Source organism: Zerene cesonia, chromosome 24, assembly GCF_012273895.1.
Source record: "Zerene cesonia ecotype Mississippi chromosome 24, Zerene_cesonia_1.1, whole genome shotgun sequence".
Taxonomy (NCBI): Eukaryota; Metazoa; Arthropoda; class Insecta; order Lepidoptera; family Pieridae; genus Zerene; species Zerene cesonia.
Genome location: NC_052125.1, coordinates 2324439 through 2339738, shown reverse-complemented (window position 1 = coordinate 2339738; position 15300 = coordinate 2324439). Strand labels below are relative to the sequence as shown.

At 34.9% G+C, this 15300-nt stretch overlaps 1 protein-coding gene across 2 annotated transcripts in view; it reads left to right on the top strand.

The window, feature by feature from the left end:
* The first annotated feature begins 78 nt into the window (after positions 1–78).
* The window catches only part of LOC119836471 (acyl-CoA-binding domain-containing protein 5), a 21331-nt gene continuing 6109 nt past the window's right edge, over positions 79–15300 (top strand). Inside the window, exons 1-4 of one of the 2 annotated variants that reach the window (XM_038361802.1) lie at positions 79–436; positions 11960–12071; positions 13862–13943; positions 14462–14612. In XM_038361802.1, coding sequence (XP_038217730.1) covers positions 376–436; positions 11960–12071; positions 13862–13943; positions 14462–14612 — 406 coding nt within the window. In that variant the 5' untranslated portion in view covers positions 79–375. The remainder of the gene's footprint in view (positions 437–11959; positions 12072–13861; positions 13944–14461; positions 14613–15300) is intronic. The other variant, XM_038361803.1, reaches the window with a different exon arrangement.

Below are 15300 nucleotides of genomic sequence, written 5' to 3'. Positions count from 1 at the left end.
ACTATTATGACTACAATTCTTATCTGTCGAGTGCGACTGTGAACTGTCAAAAATCTTTTGGCAATTGATGACAATAGACATTTACCAAATCAATCAAAATTATCAATTTACGTAGGTACGACCTCGCGTCTACATTCTGCGGCCTGTGAAATTAAAATACAATAATAATAATAAAAATTCCGTGATTACAGTGTAAATTAATAAATTTTTCATTTACTCCGATCAATATCGATTGGTCAAAATAAATGCTAGATAATTTTCCTATGGTGCCCACTGTCTAATAATATGGATGTGTCTACAGTGTTGAATTAATAAACAGTTTATTTTTCAAGTCCAAAGTACGTTAGTGTCGTTGAGTTCAGTGATTGTGCAAAAATGTCTCTAGAAGAAAAGTTCCATGCAGCAGTTAATGTGATAAGGAGTCTGCCCAAAAGTGGTATGTTGTGAAAATAATTTGAAAACATCAAAAGCCTATGGAGGCTATATACTATAGCATTGTGTAATAGATGCGATAGTTCTACATATCTGATTTCGTATCCAATGTGTTCTACATGTCAATCTGGAGTACATTTAAATGATTAGCTTTCTGACAAACTAATTTTCAAGATTAGAATAAGTAGCTGTATTATAAATAATTTACATACATGTTCCATTTAAATTATATAAATATTAGATTGTCATAATTTTAAATTAATAAGAATAAATACTTAATATTATGTTACTAATATGTGTACACAAAAACTAGAATGTATCTATTTCTAAAATTCTTTCACCATTAGAAAGGTGTATCTCACTCAGTGACAGGCTATGTAGGAATAACAAGTAAAGTCAGGTGAACATCTAGTAAAACATAAAATTGTCATAATGATTTCCATCTTCAGTTGCAATTTAGTTTTTGTTTCTTTTATTCTATATTTTTATATTTTAGTTCAATACATACTTATATTACCACAATTTCAAGGGAAATTGTTTAATTCATTGCATTTATAGTAGATAAGAGAACTACAATTATGAGTTTTTTACTTTTATTTGTTACTAGCATACCTGGCCACCCATTGGTGTGGCTGTGGCTTAATTTATTGTTAATTATAAATTATTGGAATAATGAATAGAAATAAAAACTATCCTATCTCTCAAGTTGGACCAAATTACACATAAAATGCCAAATTTCATCAAAATGCATCTACCGCAAATACATAGCAATTTTTTGTATACATATCCCAAAGTAGTTGATGATTTTGTCTATTTCGTGATGATCACAAAATATATGGAAATTGATGTGTTAATAAATTTTCATGAATTGATAGATATTAAAATTGCATTTCAATGGATTTATGACTGTGCTTCAGCTCTCGACACTTGAATACCATGATTTTATTTATCATGCAAGTGTATTAAGTAATGGATAAATCAATTAATCAAATCGCATGTAATTTATATTTGGAAATTTTGTATGTTCTTCTAGCTTAATTCTGAGGAATATAATATAAATAAACTTGTAAGCCCAAGCCTATATTCATATAGAGACTATTCTCTATTCTGAACCATATTTCATACAGATCCGATCATCTGTTCTTGCGTTAAAGAATTACAGACATGTAACCACATATCCTTACAAACTTCACATTTATAATATTAATAACAACTCGAAGACAAACTTAAACATTTATTTATCCAACTAGACTGCGTTTAGGTGAACTTTTGTATTGTCAAAATGCAGAAAATCGTAATTTACAGTCCCACAGAGAACTCTGTGTTGTTTTTTTTTTAAATCAGATCAATGTCAAAACGAAGTTGTAAAAACAGTTTATATTTAAATGAATAATCACGCTAGAGAAGTGGATAGCCGAACTACTGTTACTTCACACCTAAACGCGTAAGATACCATAGCATAATTTTACGAACCGATGGGCAGTACAATTACCTTTGCTCATTTTCAAGTGCTCATTATTGTACCTTGCTGTTAGCTGTGAACTCTGCTCGATTCAAACACAAGAAAATACTCTGCTCGATTTGTTTGATATCGAGGCCATAGAGATCATGAAAACCAGCTGTGAATATGTTATATTGGTCAGATGCATCTTACGTATACCAATATTGTTACAGCGTTACGTAACCGCTGTTGACATTAAATGTTAGATATATTATCGATAGGAAGTCATAACGGTTATATTATGAGAGTGTAGAGTTGGAGACTACTGCTTCTCTTTTATTTAATACTTGCTGTAACCTGCGACGTCATTCGCATGATACTCGGGTTAAAGGTAGAAGACTATGCTTAACCAGACTATAGACGATTTCTGTAGATAATTTCATACGGAACAGATCAGCTGTTTTTGCGTCAAAGAGCGAACAAACATCCATACATTCTTACGAACTTTCGCATACAATACTAGCTGTGCCGCGCGGTTTCTAATCTACTATTGTCATGCGTTATTACACTTGAAGCACTTGTTTTTATGTAAAAACGTTAGAAGAGCGCGAGTAGTGATTCGCACAAAAAATATCAATTGTACTTACATATCATATATACAAGAAAAAATGTTAGTGGTTATAGTGAAACCTTGAGTTCTTGTAAGTTTTTTGAACCCTACGTAAGAGTTAAAACTTAGTCGTAATTAATTTTTTGGGGGGAATCCATCGACCAAATGGTATTAATAAATCACATGTCCTTATTACTTGAACTCAGATTTGAAATGAGTTTTATTCCATTCGAAATGTTATTAACAGTACATAACGTAGGATCGATTCAGCGCCAATTTGTGACGTCATAAGTGTTAATTTAAAAGTAGCTGTGGCTCAGTGGTGAGAACATCGGACTTAAAATCGATAAGTCTGGGGATCGAGACCGGGCGAGCGTGCAGGAAATAAATGGATTTTTCATTTTATCTGCGCATGTGGATAACATCACCACTGGTCTAAACGGTGAAGGCAAACATTGTGAGGAAACCGGCATGTCCAAGAATTTTAAAGTTCGACGACATGTGACATCTGTCAATCCGAACTTGGAAGCTTGTGACCCCGCAGTGGGAACATATATAGGCTGATGATAAAGTGTTAAATAGTAACGTTTCAATAATTATATAAAGAGTAACGTTTCTATTTAAATTTAATGTAAAGGTCCGATAAAATAAAATAAACCGTTATTAAATGCAAAATGGTTTTCTATTAGTTAATTGTATTTTACAAAAAATATTTGATACGTAATTGACATAATAAATAATTAGTTGGAACGCATAGTAGTGTGAACATATATATTGTGATGAATTGGGCTTAGAAATAATGATAAAATCTTTCACTAGCTGTTCGCCGTGGCTTAGCCCGTGGTACATATAAACCTATGTTAATCTATATCTTAGTTTTGTATTTATATTAGTTGCAGCCTTCCAATGGTGAAAGAATTTTTTAATCGGTCCAGAGATTATGATATACAAATATAAAAATAACCAAAGTTTCCTTATTAGGTATAGTGTTTGTAATTAATGTATGTAAATAAAAGAAAGTGTTATGCTATTTATAACTCAAAAACGGATGAATCGGTTTAGCTGTAAAGTGCTGGAGAGGTAACTCAGAACCAGGAGACGGACATAGGGCATATATTCTTCCCGGAAATCACACGGGAACGGGAACCATGCAAGGAATACCCCGCGACTATCCTTCCTGCGATTATGCGGGTAAAGCCGCGGGCGGAAAGCTAGTATTTAATACAGAAATCTTTGTCGTAAAATAAACTATTAGTCCATAGTTATTCATATTTTTCTTTAAGTTGTGAGGCATTTAATATCGTATTAACTAGATGGTTGAAGCGATACGAGTTTTTAAAAACAAGCCAGTAAAAATAAGGAAAACCCCAAACAAACGACACGCACGGAAAATGTAAAATGAGATTTAAACTATTAATTTAAGGGCTAGTAACTAGGTAGCTGCGATTATAATATTCATAACTACGTATATATGTATAAATCATATAAATATACAGTATAAAAATGTTATTGTCAATAAGAAAAATATGAATTAGAAACATTACTATAATGAAATTCCAGTATTGCGTAATATTTAATTTATGATACTTAATCGAGATTTGTCCGGAGCGCGGGCTATAATCGTACTTATTGATAAGGGGACGTGGATGTGTTTATCATAATTATTGCAATCCTACTAATCCTACATCCTACTAATATTATAAATGCGAAAGTTTGTAAGGATTTGTGTGCGTTTGTTGCTCTATCGCGCAAAAACTACTGAACCGATTGCAATGAAATTTGGTACGTAGACAGCTGGACAACTGGAATAACATATAGGCAACTTTTTATCCCGATATTCCTACGGAATACGGACTTACGCGGGTGAATATATTAAACTGAATTAGAAATAAGTATGCTGGTATATCTCAACACGCTCCCAAATCATTTAACCTCGTTCTAGTATGTTCGGGTCTTCGATCGCATACAACCTTCGTTACAATTAAGGCGATATCACTCACATGTGTGAATATATAATAGGGCTATTTTAACGTACTTAGGGAAATTATTCACTTCTTGGCTGAAAATTATATTAAAATAATATTTTTGTGGGATTTTTAGATAGATTTAAAAGCACATCGGGTATAGCATGCCGAAATGTGGCTAATTAGCCAGATTTACCATCAGTTGTCCATTTTTTATGTCATCGTGGACAATGGAATACATTTGGAGAGGCATAAGGTCAGTTGCAGACCTTACGCCTCTACAAATGGATTGCCGAATTAAAATTGGAAAAGGATTGATAAAGGAATGATGAGAATAATAAAGGATAGGACTGGGAAGAGCGAGAAAAAGGATATGGGCCTCCGGCTCTCCCACTCACCGAACGAAACACAGCAGTATGCTATTTCTTATACTATATATCCGGGTACTTCCTGGTGCTAGCTGGCCCAATTCGTGCCGAAGTGTGCTCGACTACCACATACCAAAAGTGAGTGTCCCTTTTTCTCTCACGATAATTGAATCTTGACATCTAAGCGTAATGTAGTGTAATATTTGAATAATATCAGTTATTTATCTGTGCCCGAGTCTGCAATTTTTGACGGTTGAATGTTGTGCTGGTAACCCTAGCTTTACGTTTTTGCTTATAATTGATATTTTCTATTAGTACTTATACCAGCTCACTCGACAAATGCTATGCCTGAAAACCCTTTTCGCTTCGGGACAGTCATCACACAAAGTCACAATTTTCATCTATATTAGCTGACCGGCAAACACTTCTCACAGGGGGGGGTATGAAAAAAGATGTTGGCCGATTCTCGGGCCTATCCGATGTGCATACAAAATTCCATAAATCTCGGTCCAGCCGGAGGAGTATGGTGACTAACATTGTGACTAACATCAATCGCACATACAGCATTGTTTGCCTTTTTCAATAAATGGACCATTGAATTCTATCCTATCCTACTATATCCTACTTCCTACTTCCTACAAACCTACTAATATTATAAATGCGAAAGTTTGTAAAGGATATGTGTGTGTTTGTTGCTCTTTCAAGCAAATACTACTGAACCGATTGCAATGAAATTTGGTGCGTAGACAGCTGGACATCTGGAATAACATAAAGGAAACTTTTTATCCCGATATTCCTACGGGATATGGACTTACGCGGGTGAAACCGCTGCGCGCAGCTAGTATAGCATAAATGTGTGTATTTATCGTATACATAGATAAATAATATAGTATATATACAATAAAGTATTAAATAAATAAAATAGGTAGGAACATATTGTTCTATGCCGTACCTTATGCCTTAAATTCTTATTAATAAAGTTGTTTACGATAGAAACAGTACTAGGTAGCACGGTGTGTGCCGAAATAAACCCAACAATGTTGACACAATCAACCGTCCCTACTTGTTTCTAGGTTGTGTGAAAGGAAACGGCGCCTTGTACGAAACGCTTCGTTAGTGAAAGTACCGTCATAGATTCTATTGCTTGTTCTATTGATTTTGGGCACAGATGGGTTTTTCGAGACTCTCAATTACGAAACGTTTTTTCTACACTATAATATTCCTAGCTGCACCCCACGGTTTCACCCGCGTAAGTCCGTATCCCGTAGGAATATCGGGATAAAAAGTTGCCTATATGTTATTCCAGTTATCCAGCTATCTACGTACCAAATTTCGTTGCAATCGGTTCAGTAGTTTTTGCGTGAAAAAGCAACAAACACACACACATCCTTACAAACTTTCGCATTTATAATATTAGTAGGATATAATATTAGTAGGACATAGAGGCAACTTTGAAACGTTTTCACGCAAAAACCGCTGGACCGATTTCGAAAATTCTATCACCATTAGGAAGATGCAACTTCACTGAGTGACACAGGCTATATATTTCAAAAGATGTTCCATTAGAACTAACTAACTGTAATATTTAGGCTAATGAAACGCAGAATAAAATTTCCTACCCATATATGTCTATTTGCGTAGCAGTATAGATTGTCTATTAAGTATTTAAGATTACTCTTTGGACAAAATGGTTACCGAAGTTCCTGGACAGGAGGTTCTGGCAGACGGGGAGTTACTCCAGCTTCTATAATGACACCAAAAGACAGCAATACAAAAAAAATCGTAATAATCTGTTGACCCGCGGAGTTATCATTACATAGTATAAAGCGAAGTCGCTTCTCGCGTCTGAGATGTATGTATGCATAAACATCTAAGTTTACTACATAACGGATTATATGGGGTTGTTTTTTTAATACATACAGTGATTCAAGAGGAAGGTTTATGTAAAATTACATGTATAAAACTACTCCGAATTTAACACGTGTGAAGCCGCGGGCAAAAAGTTTTACTATCTACTCGTATCTATCTCATTTCTATATATCTATCTATCTATCTATCTATCTATCTATCTATCAAAACAATCAACGAATAGATATATCCAAATAATGGCCAATGGGCATGTTTGACCCGGTTTATGTGAGCTGTAGCTACAGTAGAACAGAACGCACTGCGCACAGTAACGAAATGTATTCTATTTAATAGAACACGGTCTTACTTTTATAGATGGAAAAAAAATAGATAAATACATTAAATTGGACTATTTCTTTGATATATTGCAATAACAGCATTTTACTAAATAAATAAGTACATAAGAGTCTATGTTCATGTATCAAAATACATTTTTTATTCTATCTGTCACTGTGTTTGTTCCGGCTAATCGTTGGAACGGCTGTACAGATTTCGACTAAACTTTCACTGGCAGATAGCTGATGTTATAAGGAATAACAGAGGCTCCTGTCTATTCCAATACTGTCAAGGGAACACTGGTGTTAAAAGGATGAAATACGCGAGTGAAACCGCGGCACGAGTAAGTGTTTCTACGTCTATCAAGACGTAGGTCATTGACGCCAGGCATCGGTAGATTTTGATCGAACAGAATAAAAAAATTTTATGTAGTTTTTATTTATTTTTATCTCCGTTTCAATAACCAAAGTTAAAGCACTACAATAAAATACGTAATTTTCAAATTAAATCTTCTAATCTATTCTTGCTTGGGAACCATCGCATATGGTCAGTTATTTCAAAGCTTCACCGTGCACCGAAGAAAGTGAAGACACCATACCCTTGGAGCATCGAATGACTTACATCGAAGTACTTGAACTGCGTGATCTAATATTATAAAGCTAATATTTTAAAGCTGAAGAGTTTGTTTGTTTGAACGCACTAATCGCAGGAACTACTGGTCCGATTTGAAAAATTCTTTCAGTGTTAGACAGCCCATTCATTGAGGAAGTCTATAGGCTCTATATGTACCTCGGGCGAAGCTGGGGCGGACCGCTAGTAAGCCATTATTTGGTAGAGTGCGCTGTGGGTCAAATCCCTATTTGAACTTTAGCTTGGTAATGGTAAAAGGAAACATTTATGGATAGTAGAAACAAGGCCGACAATATTCGTTCACGTTCGTTGGTATTGAAGTCATAACTAAGCTTATAAATATTCATAAAAATGGACGTTTAAATAGATTTATATTCCAATCACCCCAAAGAAATTAATTATGCTTCCTCGTTATTATTCATTTTTTTATTGTTGGACATTTTGTATTTGATTTTATCGAAACTACTTACATATTTGTTCCATTGATTCTTTACTTATTTCATTGCGTAATGATTTTTCCTTAAAAATATTGATATCCTATGTAGATAGTATGTTTTTATTACGCTTTGTTTTTATAACAATAAGTAATTAATTTAATTTATTATATACGTAAAGTTTTCTCAGTTTTTTAACTTTCTTTATGACGTCAATGAAATGAGCTGCAATTCTAAGGTTAAGAAATAGTGCATAATATTATTTTCTTATTATACTTGAATACAAGTGAACTGCAAAAAATTAAATATCTGTTTTAAATTTGTTCTATATGAAAAATTTGTCTATAATATGTTTAAATAAATAGGTCCCTGTTAGTTACAGTTTAGGAAGTAAACAATTCATTAACTATTAGACTCTAACATCTATATACTAGTTTTTAAACCTTGTAAATAAAATGATCAATAAACATTTTTCAAAAATTCAGTTTTCATCCATTTGACCTTCATTTTACCTTGAAAATCCAACTTATATTATAAATGTGAAAGTTTGTAAGGATGTGTGTGTGTGTTTGTTACTCTTTCACGCAAAAACTCCTGAACCGATTGCACTGAGCAACAAACACACACACATCCTTACAAACTTTCGCATTTATAATATTAGTAGGAAGTAGGATAGTAGGATACGAGGAGCCATATGGAGTACCATAAAACCATAGGATTAAAGCCACACCTACGCGTTCGGTAAACTTTACATAACTTGTCATTATAATTGACATTTCGGTGCTCCAGACGCGTTGGTATTGACCGAGTTTCGTGAACTGTGAGGTGTTTTTCCAAGCTGCGAGCATGGGAGGGAAAAGCAATAACTCGCTGCCAGCAGAAATATATATGTGAGAAGTAACTGACGATGTAGTTTTGGAAGAATCTGTTTTCTTTAGAATTGCCTGTTTAATAAGTTTAATTATAATATTTGTTGTGTTGTGTTTGATTTTACGCGAGTATTATACATTTAGAAATTAAAAACTTTTTAACGGATTCTAAACGCGATTTATTCATTATATTATTAACCCGACGTTTCGAACACTTTACAGCGAGCGTGGTCACGGGGAGACTTACCACTTAAAAAGTTTTTAATTTCTACGTTTAATTATGTAAAATTTATATTCTTTATATGGATTTATAATGGTAACCGAAATATTGAATATTGAAGAGGTCCCTCCCGTCTTGGCCCGTGGTACATATATAGCCTAAAGCCTTCCTCAATAAATAGGCTATCAAAAATTGAAAGAATTTTTCATAACGGACTAGTAGTTCCTGAGATAAGCGTGTTCAAACAAACAAACAAACTCTTCAGCTTTATGATATTTGCGTAGATTCGGTTCGCGATACTTAGTTCTATATTTTCAGAAAATAGTCTTATATAAAAAATTATCTTTGCACTGTCAGTACGTGCATTTATTTATAGGGCAGTCAGGTGACGCTGAATGCAATATAAATATTTTTAATGTAGTTGTTATTCATTTGTATTCATTGGTCATAAAGGTCACTTTAGGGTTGTCACTTTTAATTTATGTGTTACCAGGTGACCCGGCAAACGTTCTTCTGCCTTACTCTTATCATTTAGGGGTATGAAAAGTAGATGTTGACTGACCCTAGACCTACTCGACTTTTACTGATGTGTTATCTACACAAATATTATAAAGAGTTAAAGTTTTGAATGTGTGAGTTTGTGACGTTGTAGAATGTAGAGGGTAATTTCTGAATCTACTGAAGCGATTTTAAATTTACTTTTACCAATAGATAGTCACTTGTTAGTGTCATAGGTTATATTATATACAAACATACTTCATTCACGGGATACCCAAGCGGAGTCGGGACTAGCGGCTAGTTGTTTCATTCTTTAAATAAATTCAACAGTCATTCTTTAAATAAATTTTTATATTAACTTGCTTGCACAGGTGATAACCCTTGAACGGTTAAGGTACTGTATCGATTGCCTTCTGACCTTTGATAGTGTTAAAACTCAAGACATATCGTGCATAAATATTATTGTTGCAGCCATACGATAATTGTTTGCAATGACCTTATATATTCGTAGGTATAGTTAGAGCACACTATAAAAATCCATAATCGGTTAATCGTGCGCGAGACGTGGGCGGAACGAGCCCGAGCTACATACGCCAAGTTATTAACAACTCGGGACACTATTTCAGGGCTGCCAACAACATGCACTCTAATTTCTGACCAATTTTAGTTACATTTATCGGGAAAAGTTTCAGAACTTTGATGGATCAAGAATTTCGTACTTCAAAATTAAATTGTCAACGAAAAGGATAAAAGTTCCTGCATTATGTAATGAATGGACAATGTTAAGCTGTACGATGACGATTTAGCGATTCATCTGAACCGCAATATAAATACTTTTTAATAAGTTTGTCAGTCGTCACGTCTCTAATAACCGTAATCACTAGTGCGATATAAGCATTTTATATGGAAATTGCTTGTAATATGCTATGATACTCGTAAGGGTGAAATGCCATCGTATCAAATAAGTAGGATCTGCAATGACCCTGTGTACAAATTGCTATTTCCCACTGTCATTGTGATTTACAGTCTTTATTTAGGGAATGACCACGTTATATTGTATCCTATTCATCAGTGTGAATCTTTTTGTGTATAATTAATTATACGGTCTGTGCGTCAAGTTTGTTTTTATTGGTATTTATAGAATTTTTGAAATTTCTTAAATACATAATTATAAAACAATATTGGTGTGACATTAGTTAATAATTTTTTATAGTTTCACTTTTCATGACTCGGATTTTTTTACTTCTAAATGATATGATGGATGGATGGCTTGAAAACAAAACAACCATAACTTTATGTATTCTTTAATATCCTGTCATCCTCTTCACAGTGGAATTTGTAGGCATCATGGTAAAACCTCCCTGGACTGAAATTTTGTTTCTAGAAAGTTCCATGCCGCCTTCACCTAAAATATTTGAACACGTCGTAATTTGACCTTGAGCGCACGTTTCACATAGCTACCCACTAAAACACTATTGCCCCACTAGCAATAGAATATCTACTTTATTTACCTTGATTTTGAATTTATTATTGAGTAAAAATATTAAAGCCCTTTGCGAGATCGTGTACGTTAATTATAAATGTTTTATACATGTTTAGTATTGACTCGAAATGTTATATGAAATTTTTTAATATGTTTATGAATCAAATGACGTCACGACTTGACGTCAAACGTCCATGTTGTGTGAAAGAAAAGGAGGGGGAAGGCAGTGTAATCTGAAGCCAACCTTCCTCCACGGAGTCTGGCAGCTCATATTTTGCCTTCAATAAGTAGCTCTGTCCTTTATTTATATGCGATTTTTTAAACATACTAACAATATTTTGGTTCATATCGATGAACTGATGATGATGATAATGATGATGAGATGCTCTAATAATTCATTGAATGAACAAATGATATTTTCTTCCATTCGTGAACAAAGAGTTTCTTTATCAACGATAATTAAAATTATTGTTACATTAGCTTCCGCCCGCGGCTTAGTCCGCGGAAATTTACAAATAATTTAGTTATCCCAAAGTAGCATTTAATCGGGGTTTAAAGATTTTTTTCGCGTAATTTGGTGTGTCTTTATGTTATGTTATTATTATCGTGTGTAGAGAGAAACGTGTGGTTCTTTCATTCTAAAAAAAAACACAAAATTACACACTACCACACAATTAACACGTGACACACACACACACACACACACACACACACACACACACACACACACACACACACATACAAACCACTGGACAACCGCTAGATTTCACACATGTTTCTATACCAAGTGGCTAGTTAGTTGACAGCATTGCGTTCCCTTTTCCAGGCTCATACCAGCCCAGCAATGAAATGATGCTGAGGTTCTACAGTTACTTCAAACAGGGCACGGAAGGGGCGTGCACGAAACCCAAGCCGGGCTTTTGGGACGTCATAAACAGGTAGATAAACATATTATGTTGATTGAATTGAATATTTAATAATCACCCGCGCACAGTATCGTCCAGCCGTTTCTTAATAGTATGGGAACGAACATTGTGATAAGAGAATCGAGAATCTGTTTGTTCGTTTGTTTGTTTGGTGGAACGCGCTAATCTCAGGAACTGCTATTCCGTGTTAGATAGCCAATTTATTGGGCAAGGCTGTAGGCTATATATGTACCACGGGCGATGCCGGGGTGGACCGCTGATTACAAATATACCTATAGAGATTAAAAGTTATAATGGCGACTCAATTTCTTACAATTTAACGGCCTGGTGTATTTGATATTGGTATGTCACGAGAACACCCTTTTTTTGTAAGTAGGGAAATCTTGCAACCCACAGTCTCCGGAGATAAAGCCGTGGGTTATGTCGGATTCCTACCGACCAAAACCCCACTGTGTTCCGTCAAGCCGGTTTAGAGAAGTGGCCGCGGGAGCTGGCTGGTAATTCGTCCGCGACCCCCCACGAGAATACCCTAGGACGATTTACAGTTTAGATTCATTTAGTTATAATATTATATTTCTTCCTTACTAACTTTCGCATTTATAATATTAGTAGGATATATGCGTAAGTTTGTAAGGATGTGTGTGTGTTTGTTGCTCTTTCACGCAGACACTACTGAACAGATTGAAATTTGGTACGTAGATAGCTGGACAACTGGAATAACATATAGGCAATTTTTTATCCCGATATTCCTACGGGATACGGACTTAGGCGGGTGAAACCGCGGGGCGTAGCTAGTTTAGATATAATATTAATATCAACAGTGACTTTGTAATATCACAGCTTTGATAATATACCTGCGACATATATATCTATAAATACATGTATGTAAAATACAAAAAAAATATAAGGAAACATTTACCTTATATTTACGTTAACATTAATGCTACAATATTGTAATTATGCAATGATATGCCAATAGCCAAAACACGATAACATAATGGCATTGTGATATTTGTTGATAATGGTGTCATTAGTCATGATAATTAAGCGATATTGTGAGGTAAATTAACTATTTTATAACAAATAAATGTATAAACACATCTAATGCTCGTTTATTTGCATGGCTAATGCATCGACACATGTTTTGTATGCGCTCAGTGTGTTGAGTGCATATAGCAAGTGTGAAGTTTATGCTTGTAGACATCTAATCCTATCCTATCCTGCTAGTTGGCTGCGACTTATATACCACTAGCTGTTTGCCCGGCTTCGGCTTTTGCCCGTGGTATATATTATATAGTAATAGCTTAAATAATAGTGAATGAATTTTTTGAAAACAGTCCAGGGTTTTTAGCGTGGAAACGTCACAAAACATACAAAAATATACAAAAGTTTCCTCATTATATTATACTAGCTGCGCCCCGCGGTTTCACCTGCGTAAATCCGTATCCCGTTGGAATATCGGCATAAAAAGTTGCCTATGTGTTAATCCAGTTGTCCAGCTATCTACGTACCAAATTTCATTGCAATCGCTTCAGTAGTTTTTGCGTGAAAGAGCAGCAAACACATACATCCTTACAAACTTTCGCATTTATAATATTAGTAGGATACTCATATCTTACTTCCAAGTCGCAACGGGGCGATTTTGTGGTATGATTTTTATGTCTCGAGATAGGCTAGAGAGATATGTTTCTTTTAACCGCGGTGAATCATCTCATTCCCATGCGGGTTTCGTTTGACGAAGCAAGCGCTGTCACGGGTCACAGCTAGTCTATTAATAGTCTGGATTGGTACGATTTTTTCAGGGCAAAATGGGAGGCGTGGATGAAACTGGGCAACATGTCAAAGGAAGATGCAATGAAGGCGTATGTGGAAGAATTACATAAGGTGCGTTCATCGATTTTAATATTTTTAAATGGTATCATTCGAATGGTTTTTTTTTTTTTTGTTAAATGGTTTGACTATAAGCTATATGAAGTAGCAAGATGGCGCGCGCAAATGAAAAAGAAGAGGAAGGGGGAGCTTTAAGCATGTTAGGCGATGAGATGTGGCTTGTGTGTGAATTTCTGAGTTTGAGTTTATGACGTTATATGTATAGTGTTAATTGCTGGATCAACTGAACGGATTTTAAAAATTATTCAATCTATAGAAAGCTGCATTATCTTTGAGATATATTATTTTGATATTTTCCCTGATCAAACAAAATAGAGCCGATGATAAGATTTTTTATACCTCAACGCTTGTAAGAATCTTCATGGGCGAATGTTCACGGGCGGTGGTGATCGTTTACCATCAGGCGAACCACCAGCTCAGTTGCCCGCTATAACATTAAAAACCCTCTTAAGAGGCCTGTGTGTGACTGATGATGATCCGTTTCACTTTAAATGAAATATTTCTTTCCACAGATAATCGAAACAATGTCGTACAACTCTGACGTCGCGTCTTTCCTCACGATAAACGAAGATGGCGACGGCTTTCCCAGCGCCGACCTGCAGTTGGTAGCCGGCGATGTGCTCGCGAGATGTCGCTCTGAGTCGCAGCACAATTCGCCGATGTGTGAGTGCCTTTTGTGTGTGTGGGAGATTGGTGACGTTTGAATTTTTATTCGAGTTTCCCAAAAACGGAGGGAATGGGCTGAATTCGACTGTACTTTTTTTTTGAGTTTTGTTATTCGATGTCTTCGTAGGTTTTCAATGTGTTGACGTGATTATTTGGTGTTTTATAGGAAATCGTTGTAATTTAAGTATGGTTTCTTTGCTAACCGTTAAAAATGTATATATAGAAAACGTCAAGATACGCCTTGATAAAATATTTATTATTGAATTTTTTTTAATAAAAGAAAACTTCAGGATTATGAAGTTTTATCTGGATTTCGGTTTATTAAGATAACATTCCAGGCCAACCTAAGTCTTAAGTAGCCAATTAGCAAAGATAGTATGGCACGATAATAGAACTGACATATTATATACCCTAGTGCATTACGTTGCCACAAACTTATCTATACTAATATTATAAAGCTGAAGTTAAAGTTTGTTTGTTTATTTGTTTGTTTGAACGCACTAATCTCAAGAACTACTGGTCCGATTTGAAAAATTGTTTCATAGACTACAGGCCCATATAGAAAAAATTACGGGTCATTTGAACCACCAGGTAACCTATCTAGAATGATATAAGAGCATAAAATAATAAGATTCAGCACTATGCCGTCACTTGTAAGCTGTCCAACTGAGTGCAGGTGAGAATT